Raw genomic sequence first — 25,867 nt, 5'->3', positions numbered from 1 at the left:
TTCTGCACCCTGGTCTCAGGACACAAGGCATTTATGAATCAGAGGGTTACGGCCTAGGCAAGAACGCGTTCTTGCCTGCTAAAATAACACCCACGAAAAGGCATCAACAAGACCGCACGCCAGGTCTTGCTTCTGTCTCCCCTCCTACTTCTCCCCACCCGCAAAGCGACTAAGCATAGCAGTTGCGCATCACCAAACTGAAGGCTCTCGACGCCGATTTCCCGCGCAATCATCACGCAGATTCAGTTGACATCCAAAGCACTCGCATGCGGTCATCGGGAATCTTTCCTGATTCCGAGCAACCATTCAACAAGCTGTAGCTCCGTCACGTATGTACGACTTCTCCGCTTTCCGAACTTGTGTAACAGTTCCATGCCGCTCATGCCTCAAGCCCGCATAAGGCTTGAGTGTGCTTTTGGATTGAAGAACACAGGATGAATGATCACTAACATATTCCCGTATTAAGTAGTTAATTGAGTTGAAGAAGGCAATTCACGAGTTGTTGCACCTGCGCACATAGTGGTAAAGAACTTATTGACTTGATACACGCGGCCGAATCGACCTTACTGACGTTCCAGCGCCGTCAGGTATTGCTTAGAGCCATAAAGAGAACTGCTAGCCTGCATCAAAAGTTACCATGGAGTGTCTTTCGCATGCCAAGGGTTGCCACTGTCGACAGTGCATCGCGGAGCTTTCCAGCCCCCCTCGTCAGCTGAAGGATTCCCAGTCGGGCAGTGACGATGAAATCAAAATCAAGGCTTCTCAGCCCGCCAACGAACGTGGAGGCGGCTATCATCATGATATAGCTATACATGGTGTCACTCATGATAGTGGTCCAATCGGAGGCAGCACGTCTCAGGATGACCAGAGCACTTTTCCTTGCAATGCTGCAGCATCGTTCACGACCTCTTCCGAACAAGGCCAGTACTTTCACGTGCAAGGCTCGGTGCAGGGATCTCATCTCTCACAGTATGCCCTCTTGGATCATGCTGCCAAAATGCCAAGCTCGCGGGCTCGTTGGCCTCTGCAGAATGCCACGCCTCGTGGATCGACTGCGTCCCGCAGTGGGACCCTTGACAGCACGAGTCAGCATGCAAGCAAGAGTGACAACGAAAGAGACAGTGATGATTTCCATGAGCGGGAGAAAAAGATGTTTGCCCGCATCGATTCTCTCACTATTCCTGCTCGCGATTTGGCAGTTCTTGGTGAGTTCCTTCTTGTCGATGGTTCATTTGTGGCCTGAAAGCATCTAACCGCGCCTTCCTTCAGCTCATCACCCAGCTGCCGAGAAGGACTTTCAACATGACCAGAGCTTGGTTTCCGATTCTCTCCCGGCCCACGATGCAAACGAAGAGAGTGGAGCCCATGGTGACCAGGAAATCTCGCACAACCCCCCCGCCATCGAGACGTTGCTCATGGCTCTGAGGGACACCGCCCCGGCCCAGACAGTCGAAGACCGACTTCTTGGCAACTTCCCTAGGCGCATTACAACTCCAGAGCTGGTGAACATACGCAGGAGCTTCTTCAATACACCACATGCAAGCCACCCCACCGAGGACCCAGAAGACTCTCTTCCCATCTTGAACAGCCAAGGTGCTCGCAACAGACCAGAGCTCTGTCAGTCTCTTTCAAACTTCGTCAACAGCTGTCTCCGGGACCGCAACCCCAGAGTAATTCGTATTGTAGTGACAGTCGTGGTTCTGATTGGCCTTGGAGTCTCGGCAGTCGTGGTCATGGCAGTTCACTATGCAGACCCCGCCAAATACCGACCCACCACGATGATTGCTCCGGTCGTCCTGGCATTCACCTATGTTGCCGTGGCAGGCATCTTCTTCGCCAGCGCCCCCGTTGCTCGCTACGACGATGGCGTTGAGTTTGACAACTTGGCTGGCGGCGTCCGTGGAGGTCCTTCTCCGAGTGTACTTTCCTCGTCCACCGAGTTGACCATCCCTGTCCCTGTCCGTCTCGGGCCCCGCGTCGAGGTCCGCATTCGGTCTGGTCCTCGGCCTCTAACCCCATTCCCCGCAGCCGCCATCGCCATCCCTGCCGTCCTCCCACCCGCAGGAGCTCGACCACCCCGCCTTGTGGATTCTGTGGGCTCCGACCAGTCGACTTTGGCTAACTAGATTTGTGCTGGGACTCAGCATTCAGTCTGCCCATCATCTAGAACTGCGGGTGAAGGGAAGAAATGAAGGGAAGTACGCATGGAGGCAAGGATGAAGAGAGGACGAAAGAAAAGATGGCAGAACGGATGAAGGGAAGGACCTGAAGAAGACTCTGGCTCCCTCTCTGACGAGACACTCATCAGTATACCCCATGTGTCAAGTTCATTTTGTGTAAACTAAGTTGGAGTACCATTCCTGTAACTGCGATACATACCACGCCTGTGAGCCCTGGTCTTGCAGCACGAGGTCGACGCTGAGACCTGTGATGCTACACATAGAATGTTGCTGGTCCAAGGGACGAGCATCCCAAAGGCCTCCTCCATGGCCCCCTCCATGGCCCTGATCGACAACCCCCCCGCAACAGCTTCCCCAGGTCAGTGACCCACTACAACGAACCTGCACTGCAACCTGCGAATAGAAGTGAAGTCCGAAATGAGATGGCAAAGTGATACCGTAGTAGCGCAAGACCGTCGGCTCATCTCATCGCGGGAGGCTGAGATAGGACGTTTCCCCCGGTTTGGTCCACCAATCTTGGTCTTGTAAGAAACCTCCGAAATACGAAGACGCTTTTCCGCCCCCGCATCTTCCATTCACTGCGGGGGTACACACCAACCTTAATGTTGCTCTCACACTCCGCACTCAACCCTCGCCCCGGATATGACGTTCTTTCTGGCCAGGCGAATCGTATCTCGTCTGCGGGTCAAAGCAGGCCGAGCCCCTGTTGCGACGCTGTTACTTTCTGTGCTCTGGACACAATGTCGACATCTGCCCACTTGATTGAGGCCAGCATGATGATCGGCAGCATGCATGAGATAATTCTATCGTCCTGCAAAGCTGCGATTCCAGCGAAGGGCTATTGGGGCAGGCAATTGGGGCACATAAGAATGCTGGGGTCCAGGCATAAATGTTTCAAGACAATACGAGACACATGTAGCACACCAGCTTTCCCCAGAATCTGTGAATCGCGACTCTGTCATGGCTCAATCATCGAGGGCCGTGATCCTGCTGGCTGCGATCTTTTTGCAATTCTTGAATTTGCCGCTTCTTGTCGCTGCGAGTATCCAAGAAAAGCTCGTCGGATTTGAGCCATCCGCCGGGGCCGTTGAAATCCACAGCGCCACAATCCTTTACGACGATAATGATCCGATCGGTATCAAGATTGCCGTAAATAGTCTGGCCGAGGACTTGGAGCAAATCACGGGCCGCAAGCCACCCGTCAAAGCATGGCGAGCCGCCAACCAGACCAGCGACTCTGGCTCTCGTACTTCTCCCCAAGCTGTCATTATTGCCGCCACCGTCGACTCCCCGCTACTGCAGAACCTCGAGCGCGAAAAGAAGGTCGATGTTGAAGATCTTCGTGGCAAGTGGGAGTCTTTTCACACCACCCTGGTCAAGGATCCTTTGCCAGGCGTTCAGCATGCGCTCGTCATCGCCGGCAGCGACATGCGCGGTGCCATGTTTGGCATCTACACATTGTCGGAACAGAGTGGAAAGTCTCCGTGAGTCAAATCCTTCAAGCCGCACATCATGGGTCTCTTACCATGGACGATTTCTGTATCAACTTTTGCTAACAAGACGCGATCGCAGCCTGCACTGGTGGGCGGACGTCCCCGTAACCAAGCACAGGAGGATTTACGCCCTCGACAAGACGGTGACCCTTGGCGAGCCGAGCGTCAAATTCCGCGGCATCTTCATCAACGACGAAGCCCCTGCTCTGACCGGCTGGTGGGCGAACCACTCAAACAGAACAGACTACACCTTCGACGCCGAATTCTACGAGCGCGTCTACGACTTGCTTCTCCGCCTCAAGGCAAACTTCATCTGGCCCGCCATGTGGGCGAGCTTCATCCCCAAGCCGGGTCGCATCTTCTTCACCGACGACAACCGGAGCCAGCAGCTGGCGAGCGACTACGGCATCGTCGTGTCGACGAGCCACCACGAACCCATGCAACGGGCGTCGAACGAGTGGACTCTCAACCCGGCAGGCAAATGGAATTGGGTAGAGAACAAGGACAATGTCGTCAAGTTCATGGATGAGGGAATTCGGCGCGCGGGCCAGAACGAGACGTACTTCACGCTGGGCATGCGCGGCGAGAATGACGGACCAATTAACGCAGCCGATCCTATCGCTGTCCTCGAGGATGTCTTTGAGACACAGCGCAGGCTGTTGGCTAAGCACTACGGCAACGAGACGGCCGCACGACGTAAGTTGGACCCTATGGCTGTACAGATTGCAGCTTGGGCTGACACAAGCATACAGAGGTCTGGACCATCTACAAGGAGGTTGCGACCTACTACGCCGCCGGCCTGACGCCCCCTGACGATGTGACGCTCATGTTTACCGACGACAACTGGGGTAATGTGCAGCGCTTGCCAACTGAAGAGGAGCGGAAAAGATCTGGAGGCATTGGTGTAAGCACATTTGTGCCCCTGTCCTGATGCCTGAAAACGTCCAGAACGTTGATTAATCCGTGACTCTCTACAGCTGTACTATCACTTTGCCTACGTTGGACGACCGAAGAGCTGGAAGTGGCAAAACTGCAACAATTTGGTAAGAGATCACTGCTTTCCAAATTCTTCGGAAAGCGCGCCACCGGCTGACAATTATCACAGCCCAAAGTATACAAAGAGCTGTTTCAAGCTGCCGAGCGCGGAGCAGATCGCATCTCGGTGCTTAATGTTGGCGATATTAAACCTCTTGAGGTTCCTATCAATTTGGCGATGGATCTCGCATGGAACAAGACACGTTTCGACCTAGACAGCCTACCACAGTATCTCGAGACCCTGGCCGAGAGAGACTTCGGCGCTGAAGTCGCCAAGGACGTCGCGTCGGCTTGGTTGGCCTATAGCCATCTGATCGGCATGCGGCAGTTTGAGACGACCGAGCCCACGACATTCTCCCAGCTGAGTTTCGAGGAGGCCGACAACATGGTCAAAGCCTGGAAGTCACTCGCTGATCTAGCTCAGTCGATCAGTGATAGGCTACCTCGCAATCGCCGTGACGCTCTCTACCACACGCTTCTGTATCCTGCGTTGGCTGGGCATAATTACATCTCGATCGTTCTGGGACAGGGCAAGAACCAGCAGTACGGCTTCGAGCGGCGAAACTCGGCCAACGCCGTTGCTCACAGGCTGATCGACGAATTTGAGAATGACCACGATCTGGTACAGAGATACGACCGCATCGCCGGCGGCAAATGGAAAGGCATCATGGCGACGCCCAAGTTCGATATGAGCGTTGCCGACTGGCGCCCGTCGTCGCGGGACGTCCTCTCCAACTTGTCCTTCGTCCAGCTCCGCCAGGACTTTGACTATGGTTTCGGGAACCTAGGCATATACGTCGAGCAATCGCGTAGCGCGCTGACGCAGGGCGGCATCTGCGCCTCTATCAACCCTTCACTGCCTACGAAAGACGGCTTTTCGCCGAGGATGCGCCTCATGCAACCTCATGGTCCCGAGTCTCGCTTCATCGACCTGTTCCACCGCGGCGACCAGCGCAAGTCGATCCCTTGGTCCGTGGGTACGGCCGAGCCGTGGATCAAATTTTCCAAGACGTCGGGCCAAGTCACGGCCGACGAACCGGAGGCACGCATCGATGTCAGCATCGACTGGGCGTCTGTGCCGTCGGGGCTCAGTAAAACGGTCGAAATTCGCGTTTCCTGGGAACCAGAGCCATACTTTGACATTGTTCACCTGCCCATACTCAACTTGAACGCTCCCGCAGACTTCAATGGCTTCCCTGAAACTGACGGTTACATCTCAATCGAAGGACCCCACCACCAAAGGTCATCGGGCGAAGCCAGCGGCGATGAGATTGGCTTCCAACACGCGCCTCGCCTAGGCTCCCGATCCGAATCCGGCTCCGTCGCATTACGCCCGTACGCCGCCGCAAAGAAGGCCCCAGAGGATGCCAAGAAGGCTTGGCTAGAATATGACATCTACATTCTCGGCGCGGCTACGCGCAACCAGGTCAACGCGACAGCTTACATCAACGGTGCTTTGGACACCGACCCCGACACCCCAATGGAGTTCTCTCTGTCGGTTGATGACGCGGCGGCAAAGTTCACGCGCGTCCTGGGCCAGCCGGCCAAGGCGGGCGATACGCCTCCAGAGTGGACTGCAGGTGTGGCGGACCATGTGTGGAAGAAGACCGTTGCGCTTGGTAACCTTGCGCCTGGAAAACACACGCTGAGATGGCAGGCAAACTCGCCCGAGGTTTATCTTGAGAAGATTGTGGTTGCCACGCAGGGCAGGGTGCCAGAGTCTTACTTGGGTCCCCCCGAGACTCGTCTTCTTCAATGATTTGGAGATCTTGTCATCGAAATAAGCTTTGGTAGTTGAATATGAGGAAAATCATGATTCACATGCTGCGCTCGCCTGAGGTACTGCACTTGACTCATCACGACTTCAGGGCCTCTACATCGCTCGCCTTGAAAACTTTAGCGATTTGAAATCAAGGATATTCACGGGCCTATTTCCCGCCTCCGATGATTTCCATCGTATTCCTGGCCATTGACAATCATTCAGAGCGCTTCACTGGTCACCGTTGTGTAATCGGACCCTGCATGTGGCGCCGACTACTGCACCTTGTCATCTCACGCGCCTTACTAGTTGTTGTCTCCACGCAGATCTTCACTTTCATGCGACTCGAATGGTACAGGATGTTTCTACTCCATCGTGCTCAAGATTCCTTGGCTTCGCTTCAAAGTAAGCCATACTATGTTTGCCGTCTGCCTGAAGAAAATGGGTCACATGAAGATCCCAGAAATAATCAATTCTACTTCATGATCCGAACATCTTTGGCATTCAAGAGAATGTACAGCATAGCGTTATGGGGCTCGACACCGCAATTCCTCGTTGGCGCTATTTTGATGCGAGCTAGCACACCTGTAAGACAGCCACCCCGGCCATTGCAGGGGGTGTCTGGATGGGCTAACGTCTGAAGAAGCTTCTTGGACAGGGTCATACGGCCTAAATAATGCTCCGTGCATGGCTCTCAAGGCATATGATCTCCAACCCAAAGAATTAGAGCTGCATCCAGGCTGCCAGTGGCGGCGCAAGGCAGATCCTGTCAAGCTTAAAGGGTGGACATCCCGTTGTGAGAGCAACCTGCTCTCGCCGACAGACGTTGCCTCAGACTCCGCAGCCCACCATGCATCGCTCATCGACATTGAGGCTTCTAGTTTGTCTCCTCGCCGGCTCAGCTGCAGCTCAGAGAAAGGGCGGCGGCGGTGGAGGGGGCGGAGGTGGAAGCAGCAACGACGACGATGACTCTTCAACCGGTGGTGGAGGCGGTGACAGCGGCGGTGATGACAGCGGCAGCGGCAGTGGAAGCGGCACCGATGACGGCTCGTCCCGCCCCGACAACTCGGCGCCCTGCGGCTACTTTGCCCGCCTGGAAACCTTTGGCCTGCCAGGTCTCTACTACAACGGCACCCTCACGGTGCGCCACCACATCACCCACAACACGGTCTGGGACGAGGAGTCGGAGCCGATCGACGTCTGCGACAACGACGACAGGGACGTGAAGACAAGCAGGTACCCGGCGCTCGTGCTCATCGCCCCGACGGGCAACGAGTCGGACACGAACCCGATGCACTGGGTCTTGCGCGGTTTCCAACCGGCTCACGAGTACCACGCCCTCCGGGACGCCGTCGACTTTAAGCAGCGCTGGGTGTACATCCGGTCAAGCGACTTCGTCATCTCTAACTACACGCGCGAGTACAACACGGTCTTCTCGCCCTACTGGACCAACCGGTACGACGACTCGGACGCGACGGACCTCGAGGAGACGACGCGCGTGTACTGGCCCACGAACATCACGGCCGAGGATGACGGCACCTTTTCTGCGCAAGCAGAGTACGCCCAGGCGCCACCCATCATCAATAGCAAGGACTACATTGGCTCCTTCCCGCGGCCGGGGAAGCATACAAGCCAGTATGTCACGGTGAAGAGCGTCTGCAGTATGAATCAGAGATACTATGAAGATGAAGAGGACATCGACACGGTCCGGGGGTCCGACGGAGCGAAGAGGAGGAGACAAGACGATGACGGCTTTGATGAGAATGGCGAGCGCATCTGGTACTCGTCAAACCCGACGTTTTGGCTAGATAAGGGCGCAACCATGGAGATGGCCGGCATCGGCGCGGACCAGATGACCCTCACGCTCAACAACAGTCTCGACAAGGCGATACCTTGGATGGGAGAACGGGAGGGCGGATGTTCCCCCGATGAGCGCGAGCCCTTTGAACTCTCGAATTTCAACCCGATGCAATCTGCAGCCTACGAAGGTCAGGGATTGAGACCGTGGAACGTGACCCTGAGGATCAGTTTATCATTCGAGGGCTCAATTGTTCGAGAGAACAGCACAACAGTCAACGGCGTAGAAGGTGGAAAGCTGCTTTTCAACGCAGGCTACAAGCTTGATGAGGCAATTGAGGAGGAAGAGGAGGAGGATAATAAGTCCATAGCGGCACAAGCGATGTTCAAGGGCTATGCTGTCTTGATTGTTGTCATGGTGGCTGGATTCGTTGCTTTCTAGTCGAATGTCATCATTCGTAGATACATGGAACGGTCATTCTGCTAAGAGCGAACCACAGTGGTGATAAGCGTTACGTGGCAAACGAGAACATCCGTGGAGGATTTGGGGTCTCAAAAGTGTTGATAGACACACCTCATGTCCACATAGCTAGGCAGCGTTTGGGAGAAGCAGCAGGCAAATGACAAGATGAGAGAGGATTAATGCCAAAATAATGTGAATCTTGAGGGTTGGTAATTAGGCAAAACTGATTCAGGGGAGGCTCGAACTCCCGACCTTCAGTGAACACTAACTCTCCTGAGGAGATATCAGGTGTTAGACTGACGTGATAAACCAACTACACCACCGAACCTATTGATGGAACAGGCGCTCGACTGAGGGGTACATGGTAGAACAAATCCTGCTGCGGGCCTGGGCCCGGCGGTGGGGTGGAGGGGAATCGGGTGGAGAGGGTAGGGTGAGCCCGCTTATCAACATGCACATAGCCCGGTGAGGAGGCTTCGAAAATGGTAGGGAAATAATCAAGTATTGTTGAGAGAGCGGGTTTTGTCTAAAGCTGCTTACCGGCCGGTCAATCTGGGCCGTTTCAGGTGAGGTAGTTCATCGTGCAATTTAAGCGAAATTCTAGGGATCTTCTCCCTCACTCAACCGTTTGCAGGATGGATCTTCGGGCTCATGTCCCCCTCACAGGCATGTGGCTGGCAATCTTCCGAACAAGTGTTTCGACGGGTTGTTACCACCGGGCTACCGACAGTCCTCTTCACGAAAGGATCGAGATACTCAGTGCCACCTGAGTCGCGCCCACCGAGACGCTGAGATGCCTGCACGTCTGCTGAGTGGTCCTCCGAGTCGGCTGATGGAGCGGGTGCTCTTGTGCCTTTCGACACCACAACTCCTTGGAAAACAGCAGACAATCTTCTCGTGATCGACCTGCCCCCTTCTCGAATCCTGTCCATGAGATGAGGCGCCCTTGACTCCTTCTGGTGGAGAGCAGACAGTGGGATGGATGTGCCATCAATGGTTCCCCGCCTGCGACGGGATGAGGATCCGATGGCAGCTCCCATTCTCTCAGGTCTTGCGTCTGTGACTGTACAGATGTTGACTTCAGTAGCCCGCCGGCTACCAGGCATAGAAGCGCCACACTCAAATATATTTTCGTGGAACATTCCATGGTTACAATGTCGTGGCTTGATGGGTTCATCAACAAAGACGGAGGGTAGGGGCAAGATATGGCCGCTTCGCGCATCAATACCGAGGTGGTAAAGACTGCTCGTACTCTTGGTTTGGAGGGGCATGTTGGATGGCGGGTTCAACCAGTCTTGCGTGCTTTGCCGAACTCCAAGCGCAGGAAAAGACTTGAAGGAGATTGGACTGCAAGTTTCGGAAGATTCCCGTTCATTTTCTTGGCCGTCATTAGTTCCGCCCGCCTCGGTACGGGGCCTAATTGCGTAGTCACAAAGGTTGACCCTGTCGTCGCCTAGTCTGTACACAGCTCCGGGTGGATTGATTGTCGAAGAAGAGGCATCGGTGGACCCGCCTTCGGGATGTCCTACAAGAAGCTCAGTCGGATTATCGAATGAACCTCGTAGGGTTAAGGTCGAAGCATTTGGTGTGCTTAGCCAGCGGATGCTCGTCACACTTTGCCGAGAGAGTATGATTGTGTTCGGCAGCTGCGTGCGAACCTTGGTGTGAAGATGGCCATCGACAGAACTTCGGGTCGAAAGATCAGTCTGCGGTAAGCTTATAGTCGTGGCCGGATCGACTGCTGTGGCATGTTTGATCTCGATCGATGCATCACGACAGCTGAGCTTCCCGCGCTGCTGATTTGGCAAGGCTGTATCGGTAGGGTGCATCGTCATCCGAGCAAGTGGCTCGTGTTGGGATGAGCACGCCTCATGGCAGGGTAGTCCAGTAATATCCTCAATAGAATTGTCGTTCAAGAAGAAATTGAGTTCCTCCGGAATGACAGGTTCACTAATTGTGCCAGCCTCTGGACTTTCGACGTATTGCTGATCAAATTGGTGCTCTCGGCCTCCGAGGATGGCATCATGGATGAAAGACGGGTTGACACGGTCAATGCTGTCCCCGGGGCTAGCGAGCATCACTCCAGGGGCCTGGACGCCGGTGCTATGGGGAAATTGCGATTCTAGAATATTCAGAGCAGGATGTAGGAGGCTTTCCGTCAAAGAATCGCTCGATAACCATCCCAAGTTCTGTCCTAGGGTATTGATGACACTGACGGTCGAGCTTGGGGCAGCTTTGGTCGAGGCTAGACAGGCGTCACCTGGTTGTGTTCTCGCGTAAGCTTCAATACGGGCTTGAGTTTCGAACGCATCGTACCCTGACCAAAAGCTCCAAGAAGAGATCCTCTGCTCGCTGCTGCACGAACGGCAGGCGGGAGGCAACGCTGGTGTACCTGCACACCTGTCTCATCGACGCTCATGCATCTTTGGGGTCGATGACACTGAGTTTCGGGCTGAGCCTGCTAGACGCAGTCCTCAGGTTGGCCATTGCATATGAGGCTGCATAGAATCGTGTTTCTCGGCCGAGGAGTCAGGTTGAATGTTTTCCGTTGCTTATCGAACCAGTGACGGCCTACTCCTTCGTTCTGAGATGACTGAATGGCGATGTTCAGAGAAGGGCGACCCGTGAAGAGGACATACTCGGAGGGTTTGGAGGTATCATGAGGACTGAGGAATTCGGAAGCGAAGCTCTCGTTGCGGGTATTGTTCGCGGTGTAGAAGCGTTCTTCCTCGGTGCCGACGTCGGACATGTCAATAACCGAGTATAAGCCAGCAGGCTCCAAACGGTAGGTGATGTCGTATGAGGATACAATAACGTCCAATACAGGTAAAGAATTTTGCGGAGACGATATGGTCAGGATTAGAATTTGCAAATGCTGGTCCGCGTGGCCTTGAGACATTGGCGCCGAAACTGGCATGTTCCTTTCCCGGCAGGTACTGCTGGTGCGGGGCGCAGGAAAGAAGCCCGTCACCACTTCCAAAGGTGCAGTGCACCTGAATGAGGCGGCACAGCCACCGCAGAGTCAATACTAAAATAACAATACAAAAGATCCAAGTTCATATATCTTCATACCATCAAGACTTAGCCAGCCATTTGACAATTGTGTAGATCTGGCGACCCTGGGAATACAGGAGTCGCGGGAGTGATGTGGTTGCTTACTTATCAAAGCTTATCTTATCACGCCATCAGCTCTGCCTCCACAGCCAATGAAATTCTTGCGCAACAGAGCCTTTCGAGCTGCCTTTGAACAACCTCATCACCCGCCCTGCCGGTCTTGTCCCCCCCTCCAGTTGTCCACGGCGCTTAACTGCGAGGTGACAACTCCGTGGCCACGATGCCCGAGTCTCCCTCGCTTGCAGCCCCCGCATCTCGAGACCAGGCACCCACGGCTGCCGACCCCGACGCCTATATCAGGCTGCACATCACACCATTTGACGCCGATCTCCTCAAAGTCGTCGTTCCTGCAAGCGCCCTGCCCAAGGCACGAAGCATCTCCTTCCACAACCTGCAAACCTTCCCCGAGAAGCGTTACGGCTTTGTGGAGCTGCCCGCCATGGACGCTGAGAAGATCAAGAAGAAGCTGAACGGCGCCGTGCTTAAGGGGTCCAAGATGCGCGTCGAAAAAGCGAGACCTGAGCCCGCGGCCGAGTCGGCGAAAGAGGAGGAGACGGGCAAGAAGCGCAAGACGAAGTCGAGCGACGACCCCGAAGGGACCAAGAAGCGGAAGCGCGATTATAATGTCATTCCTGGCGTCGAGCTTGAAGATCGCAAGGTTAAACGAGGCTGGACTGTCACAGACGAGGACAAGATCAAGGAGAAGCGCAATAAGAAGGACCGGAAAGACAAAGAAAAGAGCAAAGAGAAGAAGGAGAAGAAGAAGAAGCGCGAGGAGCGGTCAAAGTACACCGACAAGGAGGAATGTCTGCTCAAGACGAAGCTGCCGGCCAATGCCCCCGTCGAGAAGCGCAAGAAGGGCAAGTCACGCGAGACGGTCATTCACGAGTTCTCAAACACGACCAAGTACCCCAGCTTCCTCAAGTCGAGCAAACCCTCGGATGCAGCGCCCTCTAATGCCGAGTACGTCGAAGGCAAGGGCTGGGTGGACGAGGAGGGCAATGTCGTGGAAGCTGTCAAGGTCCGCAAGCCGGCCGAGCCCAAGTCTGATTCTCGCAAGAAGAAGAAGACGATAGCACCGCCAGTTGTCGAGGATGACACGACGAGCAGTAGTGGCAGCTCTTCTGAGGATGACGACTCGGAAGCAGAGGCCCCTGCCGCAAAACCCAAGAAGGCTGCGACCCCCACTAAGGCTACCGTGCCGGCACCGGTCGACGATGATGCTACAAGCAGCAGCGGCAGTTCTTCGGAGGAGGACGACGCATCAGAGGAGAAAGGAGAAATAAAAGCGAAACAGACGTCTAGCCCTCTCAGTATCAAGGTCACACCTGCGGCTGCCAGCGATGATGAAACGAGCAGCAGCGGCTCTTCCGCTGACGAGGAAGTGTCGGACGGCCCTGCAGTAGATGATGGATCTACCGAGGAGGCCGCCCCCAGCCCAGCATCGGCACTCAAGGGCGACGCATCGCGGCCCAAGTCATCCAGCTCGAGCAATAGTCTCACTATCAAGATTCCGCCCGCAACCCCAGCAAAGGTGCACCCTCTCGAGGCTCTTTACAAGCGCGCGCGGGCGGGTGAAGATGCGACGACAACACCGGCCAAGGAGTCTCAGCCTTTCAGCTTCTTCGGTGGTGGCGGCGACAATGACGATATTGAGGAGGACGACGCAGTTCCCAGCCTGCAGATCCCCATGACACCCTACACGCAAGAGGACTTCGAGTGGCGCAACATTAGAAGTGCTGCACCGACCCCTGATACGGCCCACCCCTCGAGGATCAAGAATTTCTGGGCAGGCGACGAATTGGACGAGGATGAGGCCGACGACACAGCAATGGCCGACGGCGACGAGGACAAGGAGGAGGGGGCTTCTGCTGCCGCTGCCGGACCCTCGGGCGATTTCCAAAAGTGGTTCTGGGAGAACAGGGGTGATCTTAACAAGTCGTGGATGAAGAGGAAGAAGACAGCGGCCAAGGAGAAGAGGCACCGGGAGAACAAGTCACGAGCGAACAGGGCGGTTTAGACATTTCGAATACCAATTGCTTTCTTTTTCCTTGAGCACAGCTATTACTCTTTGCGCTCATGCGCGAATCTGTGCTGACCAATGTCTCTCACACGTCGGTGTGGAGTGGAACACGATTCGACGGGGATTGAGTATTGAGGCTTGGCTTGCATGCATATACGCCTTGGGCGCGATATCCACAGCGACTGTCGTTCATTGAACAAGCCAGCAACGAGACCGAGATGTCCGATGGATTCCGCTTGCCTGACAGCAGATGAGGTCCCATCCGAGTAATGACAAGAGTCTGCTTAAGGATCAACCCCAACTAACAAGTCCCTCTTACACATTCGGATACGGCCTCATCGGACGACGTCTGGCGGCGACACGGACTAATTGAACCCGAGTTAGGTAATGAGTGTTGGCAGTGGGATGCTGATCCCCCCAAGACAGGAGAGTGTATTCCCCACGAATCACACAGCCTGTTGGCTATCGGAATATAACAGACGACGAAATCACCTTGTCGCATGGGAATGTTGCGTCGGCGCTCATGGGTGAGACAAACACCAGATGCCAACTCAAACTTTACATGATTGATTGATCGATCGACAGGCAAGCATATCCCCGGCTAGCTTTTGTGACAGCGATCCAGGCCAATTGTCACCCCCCCTCACAATGCAAAGGCTATCACCATTGCGGCTCAGTGGTCCTGAAGCCGGGAATGGCAATGTCTCTCGGCCGAATGCACAGCAGTCGAGGCATCAAGATCTGTCCCCCGCCGTGTATCCCGAGTCCCTCGATGCATCATCGCCGCACAACGAAAAGGGCGCTGTTCCCGTAGCCACGGCTCCCGGCTATGCATTGCCACCATCCGAAGCTCCGTACGTCGACCCGGATGACTTTGACGAGGGTGGCGCCAGTGCGTGGACGGCCGTCTTCGGAGCATGGTGTACCCTCTTCTGCACCTTTGGGCTCGGTAACAGCGTCGGCGTGTTCCAGGCCTACTATGTCAGCGATGCCCTCAAAGAGTATCCGTCATCAACCATTTCGTGGGTGACTGGTGTATTTTTGTGGACGCTGAACTTTATGCCCGTCATCGTAAGTCGCATCATCGCATCTTCACCACCTCCAGACCCTGGCCTTGGTCTTGGCTCACAGCATAGTTCGGCCGCGTCTACGACCGCTTTGGCCCAAAGTGGATCGTCGTCGGCGGCACCCTGACCTACGTCTTTGGCATGATGATGGTCTCGCTGTCGACCGAGTTCTGGCACTTCTTCCTCGCCATGAGCATCGTGGCCCCCATTGGCTCGAGCGCCGCCGCGAGCGCCAGCATGTCCGCGACCCTATCCTGGTTCCGCAAGAAACGCGCCACGGCCTTTGGCATCATGATGTCCGGCTCCTCTGTCGGCGGCGTCGTCCTACCCATCATGATATCACGCATGATTGACCGTGTCGGCTTTCCCTGGACCATTCGCGCCGTGGCCTTTCTGTTCCTCGCCCTCATGGGCGTCTCGTGCTGCACCGTGCGGTCGCGCTTACAGCCTGAACCGAGGCCGCTTGTTTTGAGGGAGTACGTTCAAGGATTGAGAGAGCCGGCCATGACTTTAACCGTATTTGGCATGTTTCTCTTCTTCTGGGGCATGTTTTTGCCGTTCAACTTCATCATTTTGCAGGCCAAGGCGCAGGGCATGAGTCCTGGTTTGGTTATTTACCTCCTCCCTATTATGCACGCTGTGAGGTAAGCTTTTCCCTTTGTTTACAAGTATATGAACCTCTTGAATTGGAGCACCAGGGGATAACAATGGTCAGCATCGTTGGGCGCATTCTCCCCGGTATCCTCGCCGACAAGTTCGGCCGTTACAACGTCATGATCTGCATCGTCACCTTCGCCGCCGTCTTCACCCTCTCCATCTGGATCCCCAGCAAGACAAACACAGCCATCATTGCCTTCACAATCCTCTTTGGCTTCTCCTCCGGTAGCTTCACCTCACTCGCGCCGACGCTCGTCGCGCAAATCTCCGATATCCGCCAGATCGGCATACGCACCGGCACTGCGTTTGCTGTCCAGTCCTTCGGCGCCCTGACGGGAAGTCCCATCGCCAGCGCCATTGTCGAGTCCCAGGGAGGCAGGTATTTAGGTTTGCAGCTGTTCTGCGGCCTCGCCATGCTCGCGTCTGCGGTTGTCTTCTTCTTCGCGAGACATGTGCAAGTCGGGCTACGCTTGAACAAAGTATGAAAGATTATTGCTTCGGGACTGTCCACTCACGAGATGTGGTCACCATTTTTTTGGCATGTGTCGGAACGGATGCTCCAATGCAAGCGCCGCAATCATGTTATTTTACTTCCAACGTACATCTCGGTCTCTCGGCACACGTGCATATGTACCTAGTAGCATGGCCCCCGCCAAGTTTCAGACTAAGTGCTAGCTCGATCCTCTGGGGTTTGTAAGATCCGTTCTTCAGCGCTTGTTCGGCTCGCTCCCACAGATGCGTCGCCCACCTCACTTCAGCCTCGAATGTAGCAAAAAGATTCACAGGACAACATACAACACCAGGTATTCGCCGGTGGTCACCCACCCGACTACTGATCCGGCCCTTATTGGTTTATCTAGGGGAGAGCGGACGGGATCCCGAGGTTTCCAATAGGTATGGTCGTATGTGGTAATCTCCTACTCCAGGAGTGATGATATAGGGAGAATAATAGTATGGTGTCGGACACGTGCCGAGATTTAGGAATCCCTAGCAGTAAATCTCGAGGCTAGAAATACTCGCCGTCTTACTTGCGCACTTTCTTATTAGCTGGTATAGCTGCATACAGTCTCTACCCGCCAGACGCTTGACCCGTCGGATATTATTACACCAGTGACTTAGCAGACGATACTTACAACCCACTAAGCCGCTCAAGGTACCTGTGGACACAATCACGACCCGTTCAAATCTCCTAGCACCAAAACAGCCAGAAAGTGTGGGAAAGCGCCAACACACAATGATGAAATGACAGGAAGAGCGACGGTGCGGAGACTGGACTTGAGAGCCGAGGGCCGCCAACCGAGTCCCTCTGCCACATGAAATTGGGCGAGCTACAAGCTCTGAAAATATGAGTAACGCCGTTCCCCGCAGCCGCGGGGCAAAGGCTCGATCAAGACGAGCCGATGCGCAGATCGCTGCCGTCATATGCACATGGTGCTGGCAGCCAGCTTAGGTCGTCGTCATCAACTTGTCGGCGGTCGTCTTCATTCTGGCATCGCGTCCGGCGCGTTCCGTTACAAGGGTCGTTGCGGCTCGTAAATGTCAGATGGCGGCTCAAGGGGAACGATGCAGGACGGGCGATCGATTTTTCTTGGCATGCCTTGGCAAGGTATGAATGCCGGACTTCAGAGGACACACGTTGCAGACAGATGTGTTGGGATCTGGATACTATGAGAATCAGCATGGCGAGCGACGATGAACCGAGTGCTCGCTGACATGGCCTTTCGAAGAAATCTTGCTGGTATATACAGTGGACTTGTTGGCACACGTCTGTGTCGCATTTACTAATCTCTCGCTCTCCTGCCTAATCTTGCCTTTAGCGCTACGTATACCACGTGAAGCCTAAGAACTTGTTTTTAAAGGCGTGTCGTCAGCCTTTCAAACGGCAAACTTGTGCCGACGCGACACTCTTGCTCGGTCCATTGATGCTGCGAAAAAAGCGCAAAACAAAGACGCGGAGGTGGGCTGGAGAATGCCGGGGAAGTCGGGGAAGTTGGGGCCGGCCAGAGTCCATGGACGTGACTAGTGATAGAACCAAGTCATGCCCTACCAGCCGCTATAACCTGGTGCGGCCGAATGCCCGAGTGGCGCCGTAGTCGTGCCCTGATCTGTACCCTCTTGCGGGGAATGTTGCGGGCCGCCGGATGGGATGCCACGTACACTATGCCGGCGATGCCCTGTTAAGCTTTCGGGTGCAGAGCATGATAGGTCTTCCTTGCAAAGTACCTTCATGCTGCCTTGGCATGTCATAGGTGCGTCTATACACACTGCGGAAGCCTACGACTCTACTACAACGCTAGCCTCGTGGTGGAGACACGAACAGTGTGTGACGGCACTTCAAGCAGGTTGATGGACGACGTCGGAGCCTGACCTGGGGTTCAGCAGAGCAGCAATGGGACGGCCCCTCACCATGTTTCCCCTTGGTCCATCTTTGGCCCACTTCAACTGCGATCTGATTCAAGGCATAAGTCCGGAGAGAAGGAGCAGATTCAACTTTACAAAAAGCATCACTACGAACACTCCCGGACGGACCTGTTCTCTTTTACTCCACGTCTCCCCCTTTTCGTTCACTCCAGACAAACGTGATACACACCATGAGCAATCCCGTTGATACCAAGCCGCCCAGCGGCGATCCCGAGGTGGAGGGACACAAAGCTACCGTCGAGCATGCCTACGACATCGACGAAAAGGCTCGAGCCGCCGACTACAGGGCTGACGCCATTGAAGCAGAGAACACGGAGCACAAAATGGGCGTGCTCGAAGCTGCGAAGGCTTACCCCATGGCTTCTCTTTGGGCCTTCACAATGTCTTGCACTATCGTACGTGGCTGAGGTCTTCTATTGACACAGGGCTACAGGAACACATCCAATTAACACGGTGTCTTCCAGATCATGGAGTCTTACTGCGTCTTCCTGATGGGCAACTTCATTGCGCTGCCTGCCTTCGCCGCTCAATTTGGCGTTCTAAACGAAGCGACTGGTAAGATGGTCATCGAAACCAAGTGGCAGTCTGCCCTTCAGGTTGGCGGTCCCCTTGGTGCTATCATCGGTGTGTGCCTTGCCGGCCCCCTGACGAGCCGTATTGGATACCGCTGGGCGACTATTTCTGGGCTTATGGCCCTCAACGCCTTCATCTTCGTCTTCTATTTCGCAAACTCGCTGCCCGTTATTCTGGCCTCTCAGCTACTAGAGGGTATACCATGGGGTATCTTTATTGCAAATGCCCCCGCCTATTGCAGTGAGATCGTGCCTATGAGGCTGAGAGCCCCAGCCACTCAGATGCTGCAGATGTTCTGGGCTATTGGTGCCATTATCGTCGGTGCTGTTACTTATCGTTATAACACGCTTGACAGCGAGACAGCCTTCAGGTACATTCCTTCTGCCTCATCCAAGCATAAGAGGTCAGCTAGTGGTTGCTAATCAAAAATCACTGCAGGGTCCCTATTGCGCTACAGTGGATGTTCCCTACGCCTCTCGCCATTCTCATCTGGATTGCCCCCGAATCCCCTTGGTGGCTCGTCCGTAGGGGCCGTCTCGAAGATGCTGAGCGTTCTGTTCAACGCCTGGGACGTACGTCTGTGGCCGTTAACCTGAAAGAGTCGGTGGCTATGATGCGTCGTACCATCGAGCTCGAGAAGACTGAAAAGGAGCCCAACCACCTCGAGCTGTTCAAGGGTACTGATTGTTACCGTACTCTGATTGTCTGCTGTGTGTATGCGGCGCAGAACCTGACTGGTAACCTCATCGCGAACCAAGCCGTCTATTTCTTCGAACGTAAGTCAAACCCCAGCCCGCCATTGTGGTACATGTTGGTTCTAACGTGGCTCTCACAGAGGCTGGCATGAGCACCGACACCGCTTTTGCGATGGGCCTTATCACCTCGGCCTTGCAAACCGTCATGGTCATGCTCTCCTGGATTCTTACTACTTATCTCGGCCGCCGCACGATCTACCTCTGGGGTTCCGCATTCAATGTCGTTTTACTCGTCGCCCTCGGCGTTGCCGCCTCCTTCGGCAAGTCGACTGCCGCCTCTTTGGCGCAGGCGTCGCTTGGCCTCATTGTATCTGTTCTCTTCACGCTCGGCCCAGCGCCCGCGTCATGGGTCATTATTGGCGAGACGTCGGCGATTCGCTTGAGGCCCCTGACTACAGGTATCGGCCGCGGTTGCTACTATGTTATCAACATCCCGTGCATTTTTCTTGCAAGCTACATGCTTAATCCCAAAGTAAGTTATTTCTTGTGAAAAAAGGGCAACTGATGATGAGTTTTCTGACTGTGGGTGGTAGTCTGGTAACCTTGGCGGCAAGTGCGGGTATGTTTGGGGCGGCACAGGTCTGTTTTGCTTGATTATGGCATATTTCTATTTGCCGGAGATGAAGGGGCGCTCATACCGCGAGATCGACATTCTATTTAAGCGTCGCGTTCCGGCACGTAAGTGGACAAAGACGGCGGTTGACATCAACGACGACCAGTAGATGGATTGGCCGTTGAGGGGCAGGGCTGTGTTGGAGATGAGCACCAAGAAGCGAACATATACCACTGTTCAACGATTTTGCTTGTAGGGAGTCATGTCAAGATATGAACTTTGAAATTGTACACTTGAGCACATAGGATTTGATGGTCCATAGCCTATGGGCCTTTCTACACGGTACATAGGACCCTGGGACACCTCTGACGAAGCTTCTACTTCTTTACGTCGCAGTCCATTCGGACTTCAACGTCATGAGAGGCGGAGCTTTTGAGATATGGGCAGCACGGGGCCACAGTCGATACTGCACAATGTCATGGACAATTCATTGCTTGCTGTGTAGCTAGCTCATCTCGAGAGTATCCTGACTCTCACGTGAGACTCCCGCGGGTTCTTTTGTTGCACACGTATCCAAGTCCAGAAGGAAGCACCGCAGAGCAGCTGTGTATTCACTCGACATGTTGTTGTTCTCCTCAGTTAACCGCACCAGCCCGATCTCGTGGGCGGTGTCCAGCAGACGCTTGGCACACCGCAGTAATGATGACACGAACGGTCCCGAGACTCAATCAAAAAAGCTAAATCCGGAAACTTTTCGACGACACGAAGAAGACGGATAGCTCATTGGTTCACGTGTAACTTATGGGAGCTGAAAACGCCATGCAGGTGTCAAGAACAATGTCACCGCCCCAGAGTTGTTGGTTTGGTCCATCACGCGACAGGCAAGTCGTTCCAATTGACCGGAAATCGCAACTGCCAAGACACCAGGATTTATTGAAGGTTAGCTGAAAACAATTCGATGAGAACAGTTTTCTTTCGGGCGGGGAATGTTACCCGTCCCTAGCTGTGTGGGCAGTTGGCTCGATCGAGACAACCAACCGAGCCAAAGAATCGCGTTCCCAACACCGCGGCACTGGCAACCAACATGTAATGCCCGCGACCAACATGCTTTCCCAAACACGTGCCGTGCGTTGGAACCATTTCAAAGAACAAACTTATTCTGACTTCACGCAGAGGCTGCAAGCATCCAACGCCACTACTTCTGTCCGTCCGGGTCAACGCCATGCACAACGTTGCGCAGTGGCAGTGCCGAAGCAGGCAGAAATCCATTGGCGAGAACAACGAAAATCCGTCTCAGCCCAACCATCACACATCATGCAACGGATACGAGGTGTCAGACGTCCTTTCCACCCACCCTCTTCCTAGGTCTGCCCAACCACCGCCCTTCCAAGCAGCCGCATGTGCTTATTTTGGACAGTCCAGCTTCGGGCGCACAACCGTTCCGCAGCACTCTCCACAACAGGTCGCACGAACCAGTCCTTTGTTCCCCCTCTCTCGGTTCTTTCAGCCTTAAGCCCCTGAACTTAAGCTAGCTCGACGGTGAAGATGAAGCATAACGCTTAGATGCCAAAGTCAGCGCTGGGCGGCACTAACGACTCGCTGAAGGCTATTGTTTAGGGGGAGATCGACTGTGCCTTGGTAGGAGAGTTTGAGTGGCCCAGGGCTGCTCCCCCGCCTCTTGGGGACAAAGAAGTTTTCTTGGCTCTGCGGCTGACGCGCGCCCCGAACAACGCCTTTCAACAGCGAACATGATGCTGGGAATGGCTTCTCCCAAGCACATACGACCATACCTATTGGAAACCTCGGGATCCCGTCCGCTCTCCCCTAGATAAACCAATAAGGGCCGGACCAGTAGTCGGGTGGGTGACCACCAGCGAATCCCTGGTGTTGTATGTTTTTTGATCAGGATGTTTGGTTTGGACTATTTTCTGACGTGCTGCTCGGGGTACCTGAAAGTTGTTCCTTTTCTTCCACTGGCGGCTGTCGCAGTTCGGAAGGGAGGGTGTTCCTGTACAAATCGCACAATCACGTAGGGCTCATAGGCTCCCCCAGCATGAGACATGCATGCTAGGGATGAAGGTAATCACGGCAATCCGGCCAGACTACCAACGGTGTGCCTGACAGGCTATTTTTCTTCTTCATCATTACCCTTTGCCACGGGTCTTGCATTCCAACCAAGAAAAGCTGGCTATTGCGTAATGGAGCTTCTTGGATGGTGGCATTTAGGTTCGACCGACCAGTGCGAAAGCGCCTTGGTCAAACCACGACACATGATGGCTGCGTTGGTCAAGAGAGGTCAGGTTTGGTCAGACGACTAGGAGAATAAACGTGTGGCTGCGTGCGTTTACGAGCGGAGCGGCTGGGTGTCTGTCGTCTTATGATTTCGATTCATCCGAAGTCCTTGGTTGTTCTTTGGTCCACAGAAGCCCAGAACCCCAGCTGTGCCCCGGGCTTCCTCGAGCGACCGATCGGACGATGTCCAAGCAACGTAGCTAGAAAGAGTGGGCACACAGCAAGGATTCTTAGGGGGATGGAAGGCCGGATGCTGTGTCGCTGTCCCGCTGACAACACACTCGCATGAGTTGATCTTTTGAAGGGGGGGGGGGAAGGGGGGGCCCGGGCGCCATACGAATGTTAGCGAGACTCGTATTATGAGAAACCCCTTTCGCTAGGGCTAAGCCAGGGCGTCCGCCAGCGCGAGGATCGGCATCCGCTAGAGGCCGGTAATCGCGCGGGTCGGCGTCAGAGAATCCACGAGACTGGTCAGCTCTGGAAGATGGCAGAGAGTGGGAGAGTGGGAGAGTGGGCGTCAGACGCAAGACGAACAAATAAAAGACACACAATTGTTGCTGCCACACCATGACAGACCATGCAGCACATAGGCCGGACACACAGCTGCATCCCATCTCGTATTGATGACATGGCCAGGCGACCGGCACAGCGAATGCCGCTTCGTGGCGCTTGTCAGCGGACGACCATCCGTTCATCTCCCTCAGCTGGAAATAGGCAAGCCCGGTTCGAGGCCATGCACTACCCCTGACCCTACCGATACGCGACTTGGGAAAGCCTTCACAGCCTTCACGCCCCAGATGGGACAAACTAAGCATCTTTGGGTCGGCCCCGACTCAGCCCCCCGGCGCTAACTCACGTACTTGGACTCAGGTACAGGGGCTCACGCTCACCGATTGGCTTTTAGGCATCCGGACGGCGCGATTCGCAGGGCCCAGGCCTGTTCGCGCCCTTGTCCTTTTCTTGGAGACACCCTGGGGCGGAACATTTGCCCATGGTGGCTCACACTATTGGGTTGACACCCCCTTCGAGGCAATATAACCTCTCCTTGCCCACGTTTGCCCATGCATTCCTCTGGCTCTCGTTCAGTTCGATTAGTGCGATCAAGTCCAGATCTATCAGACCTCGACCTGATCTGACCGAACACTATCACCATGTTGCTGCGATTCTCCCTCACCGTCTGGGTGCTCGCCGCACTGGCGTCGCTCGTTGCCTCTCAGGCCTACCCCATCACCGGTGTTCAGGTTGCCGCCGGCAGCGCGGTTCCCTACAGGAAAAACATCAACATCCTGTACAAGAACGGAGGAGCTCCCTGGTAAGTCCAATCTGCATTCATGCACCCCAATTTATCCTTCTGCCAAGACCTTCCAGAGAGACTGACAGCTCTTCCGAAATAGGGATCTCTACCTCCGATCTCTGCAAGACCTCTATGCTCAGGATGCCAACAACCGCCTGTCATACTTTCAGATCGCCGGTAAGCCAAACTTTAATACAAGCTTAAGCTTAATGAACATTCCTAAACTGACATCACAAAGGCATTCACGGCAGGCCTTACATCGAATGGAACAACGCCGGCAGGAGAAACACCAATGGATGGCAGGGCTACTGCCCCCACGGTGTAGGTCTAAACATCAACAACAGCGCGCTAGAGCGAACATTCCCGGCTGACCAGTGTGTGCCTTCTTAGGAAGCCCTTTTCCTCCCGTGGCACCGCCCCTACGTGCTGGCCTTCGAGGTATGTATACCCCGGTCTGGTCTCACACTCTTCCACAAGCCTGCTCACTGACACGTCCCCTCCAGCAACGTCTAGTCGAGACCGCCATCAGGCTTGCCAACCAGTACCCCGCTGCCCACCGCGCGACCTACGTCAAGGCCGCCCAGACCCTGCGCGCTCCTTTCTGGGACTGGGGATACGATGCCCGCGTGCCTCCCGTCACCGTCCCCAACACGCTGCCCGTCCGCGTTCCCAACGGCTCTGGCTTGAGGACCATTCAGATCTCGAACCCGCTGCGCTACTACCGCTTCCCTCAGTCTGCGATCGACCAGAGGTTCGGCTCTTTCTCCCGTGATGCCCAGGTTTTCAAGTGCCGCGCGCCCCAGAACTACCCCAACTCGGCCAACGCCGCCATGGCCCGCCGTTCGTACAGGTCGTGGACCTACGATGCCATGACGCGCTCGGCCAGCTTTGAGGAGTTTGCCTCGACCGGCAGCTCCGGCATCTCGCTCGAGCAGATCCACAACGCTGTCCACTGGGATGGTTCTTGCGGTTTCCAGTTCCTCGATGCCGACTACTCCGCCTTTGACCCCCTCTTCATGCTTCACCACGCCAATGTCGACCGTCTCTGGGCCTACCGCCAGTTCATGCGCCCCGACCAGGCCACCCTGACCCGCACCTACAGCGGCGGCGCCCGCTTCAGCACCCCCCGGCGGCACTTCCATCGGCCCCAACAGCCCTCTGCAGCCCTTCTTCGCCGCGCCCGGCCGCTTCCACACGCCCAACTCGGTCCGTTCCATCCGCGGCTTCGGCTACACCTACGAGGGACTCGAGTACTGGAAGAAGAACGACGGCCAGCTCCAGCGCGACGCCACCGCCCTCATCAACAAGTACTACGCCACCGGCGCGGCCCGCCCCCAGGTCCGCAAGCGCGAGAACGAGGAGGTGACGCGTTATTTCGCCCAGATCAAGGTCAATGTTGAGGAGCTCCAGAGGCCCTGCGCCATCGAGCTGTTCGCCAACGTCACGAGCGTCGGCAACTTCATCGTCATGAAGCAGCCCGCCCAGGGTTTGTTCTACGGCAAGTTCTCCCTCGACAAGGCTGCCGACCCTGTGGAGCTCGCCGACACCGAGACCAAGGTTGTCGTCAGCGATCTCCTTGCCGCCCTGCGCGTTCAGATCACCAAGGTATGTTTTCCTTCCTTCTTTTGGTCTTCTTGAGCCACCCTCCCATCCGCCTGAAATAGAAGGCTAACCCTGCATACAGCACGACGGCACTGTCCAGGCCCTTGAGTCGGTTCCCAGCTTCAAGCTCGAGCTCGAGAACGTCGACGTCATCCCCCCCGAAACCGACACTGAGCTGCCCGAGTACACTGACGCCGAGAAGGTCACGGCTCCCAAGGAGGACCTGGCCGCGGCGCCCCCTTCGTAATGCCGATTCGCACGAGTAAGGGAGGGAAAATTGAACGTCAAAATCGGGATTGATTCCAGCGAGCATTTGGGAGCATTTTTCTGCTCCACCCTGTCACCGGGTCCAGACTGGGGAGAACGTCTGCCCGACAAACCAATATTTCTTATCATGTCGTACATCACACAAGCACATACCATGTTCAGGAGTTTACTGGGCACCGTTTGGGGAAACGGTTTTACTCGTAATATAGATATAATTTGCAAGAAACGCCATAACTTTACCCTCAAAAATTCTATTCTCCTGATGCTCCCCAAACCGCAGACCACGTACTCACCTATTTAAATGTGAAATTAACCGCGGACTGACCATCACCCTCATTGTTGAAGCTGGCAGTGTCCACTACAGACTGGCTGTATTTTCAACTCTGTCCCGCAGGGTGCAAAGTTAGTACACACGGCTCAAGTTCTCGTCAATTATGACGGTTGCAAAGCCGTCAAAATAAATCTCACAGGCTGTGGTCCCGTCCTCCATCGCGTTTGCTTATTCCACTTGCCAATTAGCAT

The 25,867-nt window shown here is 55.0% G+C and overlaps 9 protein-coding genes and 1 non-coding gene across 10 annotated transcripts; 7 read left to right on the top strand and 3 right to left on the bottom strand.

Moving 5' to 3' along the window:
* Positions 1–637: 637 nt before the first annotated feature.
* VDBG_09573 (predicted protein) lies at positions 638–2,126 on the top strand (the record flags this gene model as incomplete). Its single annotated transcript, XM_003000332.1, has 2 exons — positions 638–1,205; positions 1,270–2,126. 2 exons carry the CDS (start codon positions 638–640, stop codon positions 2,124–2,126), a joined length of 1,425 nt encoding a protein of 474 aa, XP_003000378.1.
* Positions 2,127–3,140: 1,014 nt separating this feature from the next.
* Positions 3,141–6,467, top strand: VDBG_09572 (conserved hypothetical protein; the record flags this gene model as incomplete). Its single annotated transcript, XM_003000331.1, has 4 exons — positions 3,141–3,664; positions 3,753–4,369; positions 4,426–4,577; positions 4,938–6,467. The coding sequence occupies 4 exons, from the start codon at positions 3,141–3,143 to the stop codon at positions 6,465–6,467; spliced, it is 2,823 nt and encodes a 940-aa protein (XP_003000377.1).
* Positions 6,468–7,317: 850 nt separating this feature from the next.
* VDBG_09571 (conserved hypothetical protein) lies at positions 7,318–8,706 on the top strand (the record flags this gene model as incomplete). The annotated part of the gene is made up of 1 exon (XM_003000330.1): positions 7,318–8,706. One exon carries the CDS (start codon positions 7,318–7,320, stop codon positions 8,704–8,706), a length of 1,389 nt encoding a protein of 462 aa, XP_003000376.1.
* A 245-nt stretch (positions 8,707–8,951) lies between these two features.
* Positions 8,952–9,055, bottom strand: VDBG_15207. The gene has a single exon. It is a non-coding gene; the product is annotated as a tRNA-Val (tRNA).
* Positions 9,056–9,244: 189 nt separating this feature from the next.
* Positions 9,245–10,289, bottom strand: VDBG_09570 (hypothetical protein; the record flags this gene model as incomplete). Its single annotated transcript, XM_003000329.1, has 1 exon — positions 9,245–10,289. The coding sequence occupies one exon, from the start codon at positions 9,996–9,998 to the stop codon at positions 9,348–9,350; it is 651 nt and encodes a 216-aa protein (XP_003000375.1).
* An 899-nt stretch (positions 10,290–11,188) lies between these two features.
* On the bottom strand, positions 11,189–11,626 carry VDBG_09569 (predicted protein; the record flags this gene model as incomplete). The annotated part of the gene is made up of 1 exon (XM_003000328.1): positions 11,189–11,626. The coding sequence occupies one exon, from the start codon at positions 11,624–11,626 to the stop codon at positions 11,189–11,191; it is 438 nt and encodes a 145-aa protein (XP_003000374.1).
* A 435-nt stretch (positions 11,627–12,061) lies between these two features.
* Positions 12,062–13,861, top strand: VDBG_09568 (conserved hypothetical protein; the record flags this gene model as incomplete). Its single annotated transcript, XM_003000327.1, has 1 exon — positions 12,062–13,861. One exon carries the CDS (start codon positions 12,062–12,064, stop codon positions 13,859–13,861), a length of 1,800 nt encoding a protein of 599 aa, XP_003000373.1.
* A 651-nt stretch (positions 13,862–14,512) lies between these two features.
* Positions 14,513–16,073, top strand: VDBG_09567 (riboflavin transporter MCH5; the record flags this gene model as incomplete). Its single annotated transcript, XM_003000326.1, has 3 exons — positions 14,513–14,935; positions 15,001–15,570; positions 15,624–16,073. The coding sequence occupies 3 exons, from the start codon at positions 14,513–14,515 to the stop codon at positions 16,071–16,073; spliced, it is 1,443 nt and encodes a 480-aa protein (XP_003000372.1).
* A 2,106-nt stretch (positions 16,074–18,179) lies between these two features.
* On the top strand, positions 18,180–20,059 carry VDBG_09566 (alpha-glucosides permease MPH2/3; the record flags this gene model as incomplete). Its single annotated transcript, XM_003000325.1, has 5 exons — positions 18,180–18,404; positions 18,474–18,952; positions 19,021–19,358; positions 19,418–19,809; positions 19,871–20,059. 5 exons carry the CDS (start codon positions 18,180–18,182, stop codon positions 20,057–20,059), a joined length of 1,623 nt encoding a protein of 540 aa, XP_003000371.1.
* A 3,211-nt stretch (positions 20,060–23,270) lies between these two features.
* VDBG_09565 (tyrosinase) lies at positions 23,271–25,325 on the top strand (the record flags this gene model as incomplete). Its single annotated transcript, XM_003000324.1, has 7 exons — positions 23,271–23,494; positions 23,577–23,653; positions 23,715–23,797; positions 23,867–23,914; positions 23,980–24,517; positions 24,579–25,081; positions 25,161–25,325. 7 exons carry the CDS (start codon positions 23,334–23,336, stop codon positions 25,323–25,325), a joined length of 1,575 nt encoding a protein of 524 aa, XP_003000370.1.
* Between the last annotated feature and the right edge of the window lie 542 nt (positions 25,326–25,867).

Source organism: Verticillium alfalfae, genomic scaffold (assembly GCF_000150825.1).
Source record: "Verticillium alfalfae VaMs.102 supercont1.15 genomic scaffold, whole genome shotgun sequence".
In the NCBI taxonomy this organism is placed as follows: domain Eukaryota; kingdom Fungi; phylum Ascomycota; class Sordariomycetes; order Glomerellales; family Plectosphaerellaceae; genus Verticillium; species Verticillium alfalfae.
This window is presented reverse-complemented; position numbering and strand designations above follow the sequence as displayed.